The sequence below is a fragment of the Tyto alba genome, unplaced genomic scaffold, assembly GCF_018691265.1.
Source record: "Tyto alba isolate M040663 unplaced genomic scaffold, T.alba_DEE_v4.0 Super-Scaffold_7, whole genome shotgun sequence".
Lineage (NCBI taxonomy): Eukaryota > Metazoa > Chordata > Aves > Strigiformes > Tytonidae > Tyto > Tyto alba.
Window position 1 is genome coordinate 13916167 of NW_024881328.1, and position 14745 is coordinate 13930911.

Consider the following 14745-nt stretch of genomic DNA (forward strand, 5'->3'; position numbering starts at 1 on the left):
GACATGTTCTGTCTTGGGTAAGTCAGGACGTACATTTTTCTTATGTTATTTGCCAGTAGTTTGTGTCGCTTCAAAGCAGAAATGAAACCATAAAAACCTTTTAGAAAGCTGCAGCGTATTGACCAAGAGCAGATTGCCACAGACAAGCTGCTGGTTGCAGACATCAGGCAGCAAGCAACGTCTCTAATGCACTGACAGTAAAAGCTGAGCAGAAGAAATTATGTAGAAGAGATGGTGTCTTGGGTCTGGCTGTCCTAAGTGAACAGGATCCCATTGCTGCAGTGCATTGTGAACCAGGTAAACCAGTGGGAATTGTCATCCAAAGTTTGACCAGCAAATGTTGTAGAACGTTGATGATAACAGTGTGCTTTTCTATTAAAAGAAAGGGATCTGTGACAGGTGCCTGTCTTGATCACACTGTTTCTAATACTGTACATCAGTGTATCCCCTCCCACTGAAATCAGAAAGCATTTCACATGCATATTCCTGGGACCACCTAACCTGTTACTTTGAAGATTACTCCTTTATAACATTAAGGAAGACATTGCTAGGGGTGATCAGCCTATCTGTGTGCTACACCTCTTTGGCTTTGTGCATGTGAATATGATTCCTTCCCTAAAGCAAACTGGGTGGAAGTATAACGATTTATCTCTTTTGGGAGACTCACTGAGGAGGTCTTAATGCACCACAGGAACACACCAGCAAACACAGTTTATGTTATGCCAGGAAAGGTCAGGCTGAATCTGGTCTCTGGTGTGTAGAGTGTAAGCTAAGCATTGGAAAGGAGAAAAACCTGCTTCTTCAAGGCAAAGCGCTATCTTTTAGATCTGCATTCCTGGGCTACCTGCCCTGTGTTGAATGATATCGAACTATCCAGTTCAAGCCATGGTTTGCTCTAAGCTTTTACGGGAAGTAAAATCATGTTTGTGACATCTCTTACATACAGCTTAGTGTCTGTGTTTTGAAAGCACTGCAGGCTTTCTCTAGTCTTTCACATCTTACTTCATAGCCGCCTCTTTGAACACGCTGCTTCCAACTCCCATCATCATTTGATGGCTTTGCTAGGATTTTTTCATATTATTGAGATCGCTGAGAATAATTATATTAGGTCAGGCAAAAAGTTTCCTTCACTTAATACACTACTTGACTGACTAGCAGGAAGAAAGCATACAGTGATGTTTCCCTGTGGATAGTCCCCCTCCTTCCAGCTCTCTGAAGCTTACAGCCTGCACATGCTAATGGTTCTGCGTGCCTCTCTGTGTGCTTTGGCCTTTTGTTTTTTCTTCAGTAAACTTGTCTAATTTTTAATCCTCTTGTGACAGTGAGTTCCCCAGTCTGAACATGTAGCAAATAGCGCCTTTCTTTTTCTCTAATTTAAAGAATGCGTTTCATAGCCACTACTTCTTGTGCTGTCTGCTATTAGTATGAGCCATTCCCGTCACTTCCCGGTGTGTATCTGTTGATCTTGCCTCCAAAGGTGGGAGGAAGTCCTGTTGCTTGATTCTGTTTGCTCATTTCTCCCACTCCTTTTAAGGTTGTTTCACTCTGCTGGTCAGGTTAAAGCCCTGATTAAAAAAGATATTTGATTTTTCGATACTGTATGGTATGTATAATTTGCAAGACACAAGTGTTGTGCCTCACGGCAAAGTATCTTTGCTAAACTCTGCTATAATTGCGTGTTCTTGCTGCCAAATGACCTGGCAGTTTGTATCTTTTTATAATGCACTTCCCTTCGTGTGGGAACGCTGCTGATTCCTCTGGCATTACCAGGTGAGCGGGACTCTGAGCGCACTGTGTAAGTATTCAGAGACATATGCTTTCCCTCATGGGATGCGGAGTCGGTCTGGGTGGCTGAATGTTTTGTTCTGCCAAAACCAGAAGGAAAAACCTTTTGGACAGGGCAGATACTGGCATTGCAGAATGGTGACATTTGGATTTCTGTGCCGGCATGGATCAGCTTGTCTTTTTGGCTCACTCTCAGCTAGTATTGCCCTTCCCCTTCCTACACCCTGTCCCGGGCTGGTCCTTTCCAAGGGAGATGGGAGCTAGTTACCTGCAGAGGCTCTGATTCAAGTAAGCATGTGAGCACATGCTTGAATCCCATTGATGTCAATGAGACTTCAGCATGTTATTAAACATGCGCTTAAGGGGTTTGCTGAAGTGTGGCTTAGATGCAGACACTGTCTGCCAGATGTGCTCTCGGAAGACTTGGAAGTCTCCATGGTGTTGTCACATTTACAAGCTAATATCAGCAGGAATGTTACTGGACACGTGTCATGCATCCTTCTGTATTCAGAGGGCAGGCACTTCAGGGAGAAGTGATGTGAAATACCCCACTGCTGTGTAAATGCGGCCAGATCCTTGCTAGAAATGGGCAGCTTTGCTGAAAGGAGTATTTGCAGGGGCATAAATAAATCCTGCACCTTCACAACTTTTTTTTTGCTGACCTTACAGTGTTCAAAATGTGTATGACCTTTGTTGCTATTTGAATACTCGCTTCTTTTGTGAAAAATTACAGCTGTATTTTAACCCTTTGTTCTTGGAATTGGTTAATAGGCTTTTAAAAAAAGGCTGTGTCTCATGCACTTGCCTCATACCTGCAACTTAATGTGCATGGTAAACTGTATGCAAACAGGATGTGAAGCTGAAGCGCAGGTAGAATGACTCATTGAATTTTTTACCAACTCCTGTACTGTTTGGAGTCTGCAGTAGTGTATTTGAGATCAGAGTCTGTCCATAGGTGCATACTGAAGTATTGATTCTTTCTTATCAAGTAGGATACCAAGAGGAATTAAGGTTTCTTTAAAAAAAAAAAAAAAAAAAAGTTTTTTTTACTTTTTTTTTTTTTTAGTGCGTTGTGATATATGTGCAAGCTTTTCTTTTTGAGAGTGTCTGAAAACATTTACTAACAATGTTTGCAGTTGTTGCAAAGCAAAATCCTAAGTGACCTGTGTCCAAATAATTATAGTTGGAGTTTTTTGGCTAGTGACTTGCTTGTGAATGTTGTTAAATTAATTACAAGGTATCTGGGCTCTCTGTAAGTCCACTGCATTGTTTGTGGAAACCTTGATGGTAGCAGTGTTTCAGCACTGGGAAAGCAGACGTCAAAAGCTGTGGTGCCAAGAAGTGAATTCCTTTAAAAGAGACCTCCTGGGAGCTCCTGACTTCATCCATTCCAGGAATTCAACACCATGGTACCAAAGCATGGCATTAGGTTTCCCTTAAGTGCTTGGGTGTTTCTCTCCCTTCCCAACAAAATCGCATAGTGCTTGCTTCTAAGCTAGTACTAGCTTACATGGAAAAATATTAACTTTCATGCTTTTCATGTGTGAAATTTAAGACGAATTAGCAAAGGAATAGCTGGAAGAAGGAAAACATGCTGGAAGTGGGAAAACAAGCGTTCTGTTTCTCTTGGTTGCTCATTCACAGATCTTTCAGCATTAAATTTTTTGAATATTGACCACTCTGTGGATTGCCATTATTTTTGGAGTATGTTTTAATATTATAATTAAATGCTGAGAAAGGTCTGAAGTAGATGGAGCAATTTGACAGCTTTTCTTCTGTAAATAGAGCACTGATAGAGAAGCAGTCACAGTCTCAGGTCTGCTTCACCATCCTGCCTGCATGCAATATTTGTGGTATGTGAAGTATCTGAGATCACGTTCGCTGTTGTGTTTGCCTTAGAGTATGCCAAGAGTCAGGCGGATGAGTTTTGTTATTTCCTGGGTGTACAAGTGGGACCATTCCTGTTTCAGGGTGATAGCTGTCAGCATGAGTGGAAGATAAATGATAGCAGTGTGGCCCTGATTCTAAGATTGAGAGTGATGCGGGCTTTGTAGATGGAGATTATCTCTTCTGGTCACTATTCATTGCTGCTATTTTAAAAAATCAGTTAAACCTTTCTGGAAAGTGTTTTGTAATCCAGGCAGGGAGACATTCTTGCCTTAGTAAGGATGGAGATAAACTTCCAGATACTCCTGGTTCATGCATTATCCACAGTAGTTACTTAAAAATAACAAAAGCTCACCTTCTGTTTGAGGCTTTGTTAGAGCTACATCTGTCCATGGGTTGCCTTAGTCAAATAGAAATCCCTGAGTTTCATACCATGACAGCATGTGGAAGAGGGGCATGAGGAGAATCCAGCAGCTATGCCTTCAGTGTAAATGATGGGAGACGTGTGGTTTGGTTTATTTGCTTTTTTGCAGATCGCCTGGGACAGATTTCCTAGTGCTGGTTTCAAAGTATTGACTTCAGACAAGCCCAGGTAGTTCAGCTTCAAATGAGCTGGAGAACCAGGGCTAGGCGTCTGAGCTTCCCGCACAATCAGGAAAGAGGGAGTGCTTTGAAAGGCTCTAATAATGCTTCCTGGGCTCAGTTAGGGACTGCCTGGGGCTGGCAGGAAGGTCCTATGCATGAGGATTTGTCAAAGCTTCTTTCTTCTTAAATTTGAGGTGTTGGATTTAAGTCTGCCCACTGGGGCATCTCTGTCCATTTACCCTCCCTTAAAATTAAGTCCTGAGAAGAGGAGAGCGAGATAAGATGAGCAAAAGCTTCCTCCATCTTTTGTACCGAAACAAGAATATAAGGAGCAAAGAGTGTGTGATTTGTGGCCAGGAAGAGTGAAACCAAGAGGAAGCTTCATTCTGTTGCCTGGCAATTAGCACAGACACTTGAAAAAAGAAAACCTGCCTTCCCATCCTGTTTTTTTATCCAATTACTGCCGAATGTAAAATGAATAAACTCTCATGGGAGGAGAGACCAGAATTGGGTCTTTCTTCTTTCAGCTATCTGTCCTACCTGCTGGGAAAGAGTGTGGAAGTTGTGAATTTGCCTTCCGTCAGGGTAAGGTGGAATTGAATTTAGGATCTCCCTTGTTTACTGGAGGCAGGATACTGGGCAGGATGTCCCTTGTGTGACTGATTTACAGCGTGGGCTAGTTGCAAAAGGTGCATGCTACCACTGTTTCCACTTGTTCTTCCTCTCACATTTTATAGTGACCCCAGTGCTGCCTTTATGGGTTAGATGTACTGAGAGCACAGCTGCCTGGTCAGGGACACCCTAAAGCCTGTTTGTGCCTGTGGCCTGGGTTGGATTATAGCATAAAAATTTAGCTGGGAAATGGCAGGACACATCTGTGTAGGTGTGGGTGTCTCAGCTTGGGCACTCAGCAGGTGAGATGCATACTAAAAGGTGCAACAGTGTTGTTATAATGTTTAAGGAGATAAATTTTGTATGAAGTCTAAGCTGATGGGTTTAGGTGCTTTGATAGTAGCTAGAGAGATGTCATCCTCTCCGCTTCTCCTAGGATAGGAGTGCCTATCCATCTTGGGTGACAGATGACTTTCAAACTAACCACAACTTTGGCACAGTTACATTAGGCAGGATGGACTCCTTACCACTGGCTGGAGCAAAGATGTCACTGGAGGCAAAGGATGTGAATTATCTGAGTCAATAACCTCTTGACAGAGCCTCCTGCAGATCTGCTAACAAGCATCCCCAAGCATTTCCTGGCAGTCATTCCTCGTACACACCGGTGGTGTTGGCTGCAAAGTGTGACCTTGTTAACATAAGGTTTTGCTCTGCTTTCATTCCAGGTCGTCAGAGCTGCTGAAGAAGCTGCTTCCACCCTGGCAAGTTCCATCCACCCCGAGCAATGCATCAAGGTGCTTTGCCCCATCATTCAGACTGCAGATTATCCAATTAATTTAGCTGCCATCAAAATGCAGACAAAAGTCATCGAGAGGATTTCCAAGGAATCGTTGCATCAGCTCCTTCCTGATATCATTCCTGGGTTGTTACAGGTACAGAATCCCATGTCACAAATGCTCCTGAGTACAAACCACTAGTGAGTAATTTGTGAGGCCTGTGACCTAAGAGAGAATGATGGACCCTCTGGGGCCAGATTTTGGTAAATTAGTTTTAATCCCTTTAGGTTTTTTATATTTGAGCTTTTGATATTTTTAATGGTAAGGAAAAGAAAATGAAGATTGTTATGTGTATGTTCCACGATTAGATGCCTTGGTCTGGCTCCTAAACAAGCCGGTAGCAGCCAGGTAATAAATTTGAGAGTAGGAGTTAGCAACTTCTTATGCTGTCTCAGTAAATCCCAAGCAATACATCTTGTAGTTTCTTTCAATTCTGCTGAGCTATTCTGCGCTTTGATTGTACTTTGCACTTGAATTTGAATCCCGGCAGGCAAGCTGGTCCTTTCCTCTTTTCTGTCTGAAATCAGGACCAAACTATTCACTGACTTCATTCAGCCTCTTTTATAACCCTCTCAGGCTGGGTGGGGAGCTGTGTCTTTGCCAGCACTAAGGTTCAGTCTTACATTGTGAATTTAGCTTCTGGCGCTGGCTGTATCAGTGTTGTCTTCTGTTCCCTGCACGTGCAGCTGGCAGTGTCAGCGACTGGGATGAGGCTGCAAGCAAGAATGAAGTGAGGGGAAGTAGCAGCAAGGGAGGAGAGAATGTATGTGTGTTTATTGGGGAGGGATTGCAACAGGAACAGTCAGTGTGAAAGGGGAGACATGTTTGGGTTGGTAAGACTTCAGTAGAGAAATGGGATAAAGAAGCCTCCTCATTGTGAGCATAAAAAGTTGGAAGGATCACAGCAAAGTCAGAAATTCTGCTTGTGCATCATAGCATTTGTGCCAACTTTGTAGTGTCAGCTCTTGCAATTCTTTTCTTAAATCTCAACTTCTGAGAATCAGGCAATTCTTTATTGATCTAAACTTTTGCTGTAAAAAGCTATTAGCCATAATTGTTGGAGACAAAAATCTGAACAGTGGAGCTTCAGTGCTCTGGAAAAGTTTGGCAACAGCATGCCTTTAAAAATGCAGTTACATTTGTTTTATTAAATTGCTTCCATGTCTTAAAACGGATCTTGTTTTGGATCCTAGTTTGCCATTTTGCATCTTGGAGCTGCCACTGGTATTTCTTCACGTCAGAAACTCATAGTGATCAAAGGAATCTACTCCTCACGTTTGGGAAGTACTTTGGGGTCCTTCTGGCTGAAGGACTGTGCACAGAGGGAACCACCTGTGTGCTTGTGTACCGTGCCGAGGGTGTCGGCAGGGTGGTGAAGAGCTGAGGAGCGTTGGACACCAGCAGTGTGAGCACAAGGGTGTAGTTCAGCAGCCGAGTGTCCGTGCAAGAACAGGGCTTGGCTGGGGAAAGTTGTGGTGCTTGCCTCAGTCCTGGTGCAGAGCCCTGGCTCCCTCGGAGCTGTGAGGATAGAGCTGGGCTGCGAGGCACTTTCCCGTGCGCTGCATTTTGATACCCTCAGGCTGAAGAGAGCTTTGAGCCCGTGTCATCTCCTGAGCGAGTGCTCCAGCTGTTGGGCTGTGTTATTAAATGCTGGGAGAAGTAGCAGCTGCTGCCTTGCAAGCAAGTTGGCAGATGGAGGGGTGGGGTGACAGTCCCACTGGCGCGTATGGGGCAGGCTCTACCAGCCCAGTGCCCACTGGGACGCAGCCCTCTCGGGCCTCAATACCACACGGATCTGCCTGCCCCCGTGGGAGCAATTTGGGATGCACACATAAGCAAAATGCCAGGCCCATAGGGAGACTTGTGGTCAAGCAGAGGCATCTGAAAAGTTCAGGAGCCTTTGGATTGGGACCCACAGAGAAAGCCCTGCGTCCCAGCTGCCCGCCTAGCAGCGGGCTGTGTCTCCGTGGGCATTCCTCTGCTGTGGGCCAGGGCTCAGACTTTTTTCCACCTCGGTCCTCAATAGCTTGGTGTTTCTCTGAGCTCACTTAGGTCTTCTGCTTTTCTAGTCCGGTGCTCTTTGGGACTGCAGACTGTCGTTTCAGACTGTATTTTGACCCTGCAGCTAGAACATCAGCCCTGCTAGCGGGCAGCCCCAGCCATGCCTCATCCCTCCTCCTGGCTTTCCCGGCAGAGGTCACCCTGCATCCGGAGGAGCCAGCGTCCCGCAGGCTGAAGTGATGTCTGCGTTTCTCCTGGGATGGCTGCTTAGTGATGGATCCCTGCCTGAGTACAGGACTGAGGTCACCCGCTGCTGCGTGACCTGGTGGCTAGCTTGAGCTCTCCTGAAGCTGCCAGAGATCCGGCACACCTACAGGGTGTGTTCACACCTACATGTTCTGTTCTGTGGTATTTCCTACTGGATAAGTAATCAAAAAGCTCCAGGTTACAGACGTAGTTCAGTGTGTAGCACAGTGTTTAAGACTTTTCTGAAGGCAACCTGGGAGCACGAGTGCTCTCCTCCAAGAAGTCCTGACCATCCAGGATAGCGTATGGTCATCTGAACTGGATAGAGAAGTGTGTATATTTGATAAAGTCCTAAGCTCATGTTGGAAAACAGTGTATTGTTGCTTAATGCCATAAATAGTAAGATATTAATAACTTATTAACACGATAGTAATAACTAATAATATAAGGAACAAATAGGATGTACTGGGTGATTGTATTTTCACACTCTTTGAATATTCAGGTTGCAAACTGTTATGTTAAGCAAGACCCTTCTATTGGTCTGTTAGGTCAGCCACACTTGCAAAATGTTCATCAGCTCTGTAGTATATTGCTCTGGAAGGATGTTAATGTTGTTTGACTTCTGACCTTTCTTCCTTGTTTCCTAGGGTTATGATAATACGGAGAGCAGTGTCCGTAAAGCTAGCGTATTTTGCCTAGTGGCAATTTATTCAGTAATTGGAGAAGAACTGAAACCTCATCTCGCACAACTCACGGGAAGCAAGGTATGAGAGTAATGCATCTGGTGGTTTGATGCTAGCCAGCTGAATGGCTTGCACTACTATCAGCAAGACCAGTAGCTTCATGGCAGCCCTGGGACAAGTTCCCTGTACTCTGTTAAATCCTATCTTGCCATGCCAACACCACTAGAACAGCACAGCCCTTGCTCAGCAGTGTGAGCATTTGAAATCCCACTAAGCAAGTTTCGATGGTGCTCAGGGATCGGTTTCATGACACATTTGATCCTGTGTAACTGCGGGCTGCCACCAAGTGGGTCCTTCCCACTACAGCTATGTTTACCTCGCCCCTTCGGCGTTGCATCCAGGGGTGACTGTGCAGCGAGTTGGGTCAGCTAGCTGCTCTGGCTGAAAACCAGATCTGCAATACAAATTAATTAGCTTTCAGTCTGCTCTGCAGCTGCACAGGTAATGTAGTGGAAAGAGTAGTGGGAACACATAGCTGGGATGGGTGGGAGAGCACGTCCTCAGCAGCAGGTTGTGATTAGGGCTGGTAGAAATGCAGGTAAAGCTTCACTCCTAATAGCATGGCAGATGTGTCCCTTTCCTCCTGGGACATCAGCAAGCTCAAGTTGACTCTTAAAAAAGGACTGTGTGACCTGGAGTCAGGTTAGCAGCAAAATTCAAATTCTGACCTGATATGCTGCAAGTGAAACCAAGTCCTAATTCAGCTCTGTCCTTCAGACAAGAGCTGACATTTTGTGTTGAGGCGGGTGGTGGTTGATTGCTTTTCAGAGCTGCTCAGGAAGCTGTCACAAGGTTTCTTCTCCTGTTTGAAGTTGTCATACCCAAGATTTCTCTGCAATTTTAAGATAAATTCTGCAGTTTTTTTTCTGAACAAGATCTCTGTATGTGAATAGCTGCTTAGTTCAGAGAGGGCTTTGTTCTGTTTTTTTAAGCAATAATTTCTTTCATGGGTAGGAAGTGTGGTGTAGACCACAACAACCTGAGACTGAAGACATTTGGATTTTACTTGTGAATTGAGTTGTCTTGTCCTTAAACAAATTACTTATGCCTCCAAGTTGCTCTGGAAAGAGACAGTTGTGGGTGCTGAGGTTTTACCTCATTACATTTGGGCAGTTAGGAAATCCCCCTATAAAATACTGTAGAGACTTCATTATCCCAGTATCCTAGGTGCCACGGACTTAGAACCACCACATAACTATAAACATGTGAGTAATTCTTGTGGGTTTATGCAGACTGCCTGCATGTTTAAAGTTAAGCGTGTGCGTGAGTCATTGGAGGATCTGGAGCTAAGGTGAAAAGGCAGAGAAAACAAACCCATGCAAAGGAAGTATATAGTCATAACAGCTGCAGTTTCACTAGATGTACCAAGTTAGTGAAGATATTTAAATGCCATTGAAAATTAACATTTTATAAAGCATGGAGAGTTCCGGGTGTTTCCTAGGAGGGACTGTGGCTCTCTGATCCCTGGTGTGCCTGCAGCCCCACTGACCGCTGTAGGAATCCTGTTTGCTCAGAGCAGGCTGCAGGATTGAGATCTGTGAACTGATGGCTGCTGAAGAGAAATGCAAGAGGTCTTTCTAAATCCCATGAAAACTGTCTGTAACCTCAGTGGGACTAGGTGTACCCTCCTGCGGCTGTCTGTTCTGAAATATGTTCAGCTTTGCTTCTGCTTTTCCGCCAGAGCGCCCAGTGTCAGCTCAGAACTGAGTTCACTGCAGAAAGCAAGTTTTAAGATTTGCAGTTGACCCTAGTCTGCCTGTTTTTCCTGGCATCTTCTCCTGACGTTTGTTTGTTTCTTTCAGATGAAGCTACTAAACTTGTACATAAAGAGGGCCCAGACCACCAACAGCAACAGCAGTTCCTCTTCAGATGTTTCAACGCACAGTTAATGGAGATATGTGGACATATGTGTAGACTTAGAAGCAATCAACGGTGCCTCTCAGAGACCTTTCTGCTACTCTTCACTGGCGTGCTCCATCAGCTCAAGGAGGCCGTGCAGATATTTATTGCAATCAGTATTTTAGTCCCTTAAAAGCTTTTATGTAGAATCTTACTGGTATTGAATGTAAAGAAAGCAAGGTCTGTGTTGCAGTCTTCATTAAAAGTGAACAACAGAAAGCCATACTTAAACATATTTGTATAGCCTGCTGAAATCTCAGAAATATGTTTAGGTTAGCGTTCCAAAACTGAGTCCAAGAACCTGGACACACATAAAGGTCAAACGAATCTTGTTGGTTTAATTCATACCCAGTTTTGGTTTCTGTGTGCTAGTTACCTGCTCTCTCCCTGCAGCCGTTCTGGCTTAGGTTCTCCTCTTCTTACAAGTCTCGTGGTCCTGTTTTGTACCCCCTGTTGCAGCTTGCCTAACGTGCAGGGCTAGGGCTCTCCATGGGGAGATCTTTGCAGATGTGGCTGTGATTTCAGCCTCAGATGCTTTAATACTGAGAGATCTCCAGCAAGTAATGAAAAAGTAGGTTCTTTTTAAACATCTGAGTTTTTGTACATAGTTCTTCCGACAGACCTCTGATGGGCTGGTTTCTCTGTAACCGTTCTCCAGCCAGCTGTGCTGTGCAAACCAGCTGGGCTCTTGCTCCTTTCATTGACTGTGTAAATATTTCTCCCCTCCAAACCCGTTCGGCTCTTTCATATGCTCATAAGACTCTCTGGATTACTTGTTAGGCCCCAGAGGGAACCCGAGACCCAATTCTGGGACCGATGCCTGCAAATGGGACACTGGAGCTAGGTGGGTGGGTGTTGGATTAGGCTCTCAAGTGTGTCCCTGGGTGGGCAGTGGGAGCTGGCAGGGCTGTATCTCAGTGCTGCCTTGTGAGGCTATAGCTGCATTTTTCTTCAAGTCTGAAGGGCTGATCTGCTGCTCGGAGCTGACCCACTGGTGTTGGGTAGTGATTGGCCTTGTCCCCACAACTCCTTTGTGTTTCGAGCAAAATGTTCATCCCAGAGGACAGAAAGGGTGTCTGAAACGGAACGGAAAGACGCCGTGGAAGCACCTTCTGAGCCAGCTGGGACAGTGCTGGTTGCCTGCCACAGCTCCCTGCCTGTGCCTGAAGAGCCTGCAGTGCTGTTAGCTGCCTTTAGAAACCTCCTGCTTCCCGGCCAGCCCCACGCACGGCCCTGCTGGGTGCTCGGCGTTTTGGAGGGGTGTGGAGGAGCAGTGCTGTCAGCAGGCTGCTCTGGGTGAGGGTGCAGCGGGGCAAATCCTTTTGCAGCCTTGATGACACGGACCAAGTCAGAGCCAAACCAACAGCAAACACCCCACAGCACCAGCCCTTCCCAAAGGGAGACGCTTCTGTTTGCAAAGGGTGAGCTCCTCCTGCCTCTGCCTGTAACCGGGGGAAGCAGGAGGACGCTAATGCTGTGTTTGGCCCTGAGCTGGATCCTGGATGACAGGCATGCCCACCCCAAACCTGCGATGGATCAGAACTGGGGTTTTGCCCCCCAGTGCCAGGGTCACAGGAGGATGGTGGGTCTGCAGCTCTGGGTGCAGCTGTGGTGATGAAGGTGTGCTCCCTGGCTGCTCTCAGTGCCTCGGTGTCTCTCCAGCCCTCTCCATCTCCCTGTTGGGGAGCTGAAGGGACACCTCGGTAGCGTGCTGAGAGTGTGAGAGTTCCCAGTATGGCAGCAGGGCAGCGCAGTGGGGAGGGTGAAGCCCCGTTGTCCTCCCTTTCCATCAGCTTACCCCTGTGTGTGTCAGCCCCGGCCCTGAGGAGCTGTGCCGGGAGGTGACGCTTGGTGCCAGCTCCCCTCCCAGTCCCCAGCTCAGGAGGGATTGGGGCTGGTGGGGACTGTGTGGGATTGGGCTGCGAAGCTTGTCGGTCCCTTTCCCTGCTGATGTGAGAGCAGGGGAGGTGACCTGCTCCTGAGCTTGTCAGGATGTGTCCAGGCTTTTGCTGGCTGCAGGGCTACTTCCCTCATCTTTCCCAATGAATAACGCTGTGGCAGGAGAAACCATGAGATCCTGGTGGGTGGGATTCACCCAGGGTCTTTCTGCAGGCTCAGAAAAGCCATCTTCACTAGAGGGAGGTTTGGCTGCTCCATGGTTGGTGTCTCCCTTTCCGTGGACCATTTCTTTTCAACATCTTTGAGTATGCTTGGTAGAATATTCTTTTTTAATTTTTTGAATGATTCAAATTATTTTAGTTTAACACAAATTTTTATTTTCCCTTTTGAGGAAACAGCCAACTTGTTGGCAGCAGTTAGCTGTCTTGTTTGAATTTTTAGTAGTGGGTTTGGGGTTTTGTTCGGAATTTTTTTGGTTTTATTTTGTTTTTTTTTTAAATTTGAACTCTGAACTGCTTGGTATTTATGCCTCTCTCTCTCTCTCTCTCTCTCTCTCCCCATCTCAGTTCAGCATCTTCTGTTCCAGTTCTGGGGTGCAGAAGGTCAGCATAGCTGACCAGATGGTGATTAGTCCCTCCCAACTGTGATGGAGCTTGGTCCATCACCCTTTGCTGTTTGCTTGGTTTTGGTTTTCCTTTTGAATGGCACACTGTAGCAAATCTCCAGGAATTGAATTCCTTCTCAAGTGATTTTATATATTTTATAAAATCCTGTTAGTATGCACTGAGAGTGAACGCACTGTAACGTCCCTGAACTGCCCCTGGTGCGCGCTGACGCTGCAGTAGGAGTTGACGGCTCGTCCTCGGGAAGACGCGCGCGACCTGCCGCGCCTCCAGCGACGAGCCGGCGTCCGCCGATACTGTCGGCACGCGTGGGGCTGCAGATGGTGGAACCAGGCCTTACTTTCTGAATCAGATTCGGTTCTGTTTGTCAACAGAGGCTCATTAATGTGCTAATTAATTTTGTTATGTGAGTCAGTCGAGGACTGTCCATCCCTTGAGTACTCTAGAAGTATGTTATACCTGTATACAGTAGAGAACGTTCTGCTTAGGTATTTATAAATCATTGCGTATAATGTACATAGTAAGGTTGTTTAGTATGTTGAACATGACCCGATTAATTTTTTTTTTTTTTTTGTGTTTCCTTTGAAGTACTCAAAGGGCTAGCTCTGAATGTCACCTCTCTGATCTCCAGCGTTCTGACTTCAGCAAGCTGTACAATCATTTTGTTTTCTCTTCAGCAAGCATAAAGGTCTCTCTGGCTACAAATCACAGTGTCCACGCACGCTTGCAGAGAAAGATCTGCATGCTGGCAGTGCCTCACCGCACCGGTGAAGCTTGTGTTCACGTTCTCCCAGCAGTAGCCACCTACTGCAGCTGCCTTTCTTTTTTTTTTTTTTTTTTTTTCCCCTTGCTGCCCATTATGCAGGGCTTCAATTTTTCATACCTTTAAAAAAAAAAAAAAAAAAGTAAAAAAAAAAAAAAATGTATTTTCTTTGCCCACCATGCTTTAAAAGTCTGAATGAGAGAAAACTCTCAGCAGACAGCGGCTCCTGGCTGCAAGGTTGCCGAAATCTCAGATGTGGATGTTTTTTCTGCCATTGGCTGCACCAGTGCTCCGTGGGCATGGGCAAATACCGGATCCATCCGCCCCACAGGTCTACGTACTGTAGTTCTCATGTAGTGCAGAAATATCGAGGCATGTGGCTTTCTTAAGGTACACTATGTGTGCTTGCCTGGATTACAATACAATATGAGACTGTCTTTTTTATTGCTTATTACTAGCTTACCAATAACCTGTATAAGTAATGTAACTCGCATCTTTGTCATCAAAACCTTTTCTCCCCACCCCTTTATTTATCAAGCATAATATTACATATTAAGGGACAGAAAAATAGACCTTTGTAGTATACAGCAGGATGTTGCTAACAATGTTTTAAATGGGAAGTAAAAACTGCTCTGAAAAAAGCCAGCCATGAGAAATTACTTTGTTGGCACCGTGTTCATGCGCATGTATTTTTTTCTATTTTTTCCGCTTTTGTCATGTTACATCCATATCTGTATTTATATCTTATTTGTTTCACTTTTGAGTGTATCATGGCAATTGTACAGATGTTTTTTGTTAACATTTACGTGATAGAATTTGCTAAAAAAAAAAAATAAAATAAAACCTTTTGAGTTTGCCCTAGAATA

The 14745-nt window shown here is 45.3% G+C and overlaps 1 protein-coding gene across 24 annotated transcripts in view; it reads left to right on the forward strand.

Annotated features, from left to right (window-relative positions):
• The window catches only part of CLASP1 (cytoplasmic linker associated protein 1), a 193501-nt gene extending 179426 nt beyond the window's left edge, over positions 1-14075 (forward strand). For all 24 annotated transcript variants that reach the window (XM_033003511.2, XM_042784364.1, XM_042784366.1 and 21 more), the window contains 3 exons: positions 5595-5801; positions 8600-8716; positions 10498-14075. In XM_033003511.2, the coding sequence (XP_032859402.2) occupies positions 5595-5801; positions 8600-8716; positions 10498-10584 (411 nt within the window). In that variant the 3' untranslated portion in view covers positions 10585-14075. The remainder of the gene's footprint in view (positions 1-5594; positions 5802-8599; positions 8717-10497) is intronic.
• Positions 14076-14745: the final 670 nt, after the last annotated feature.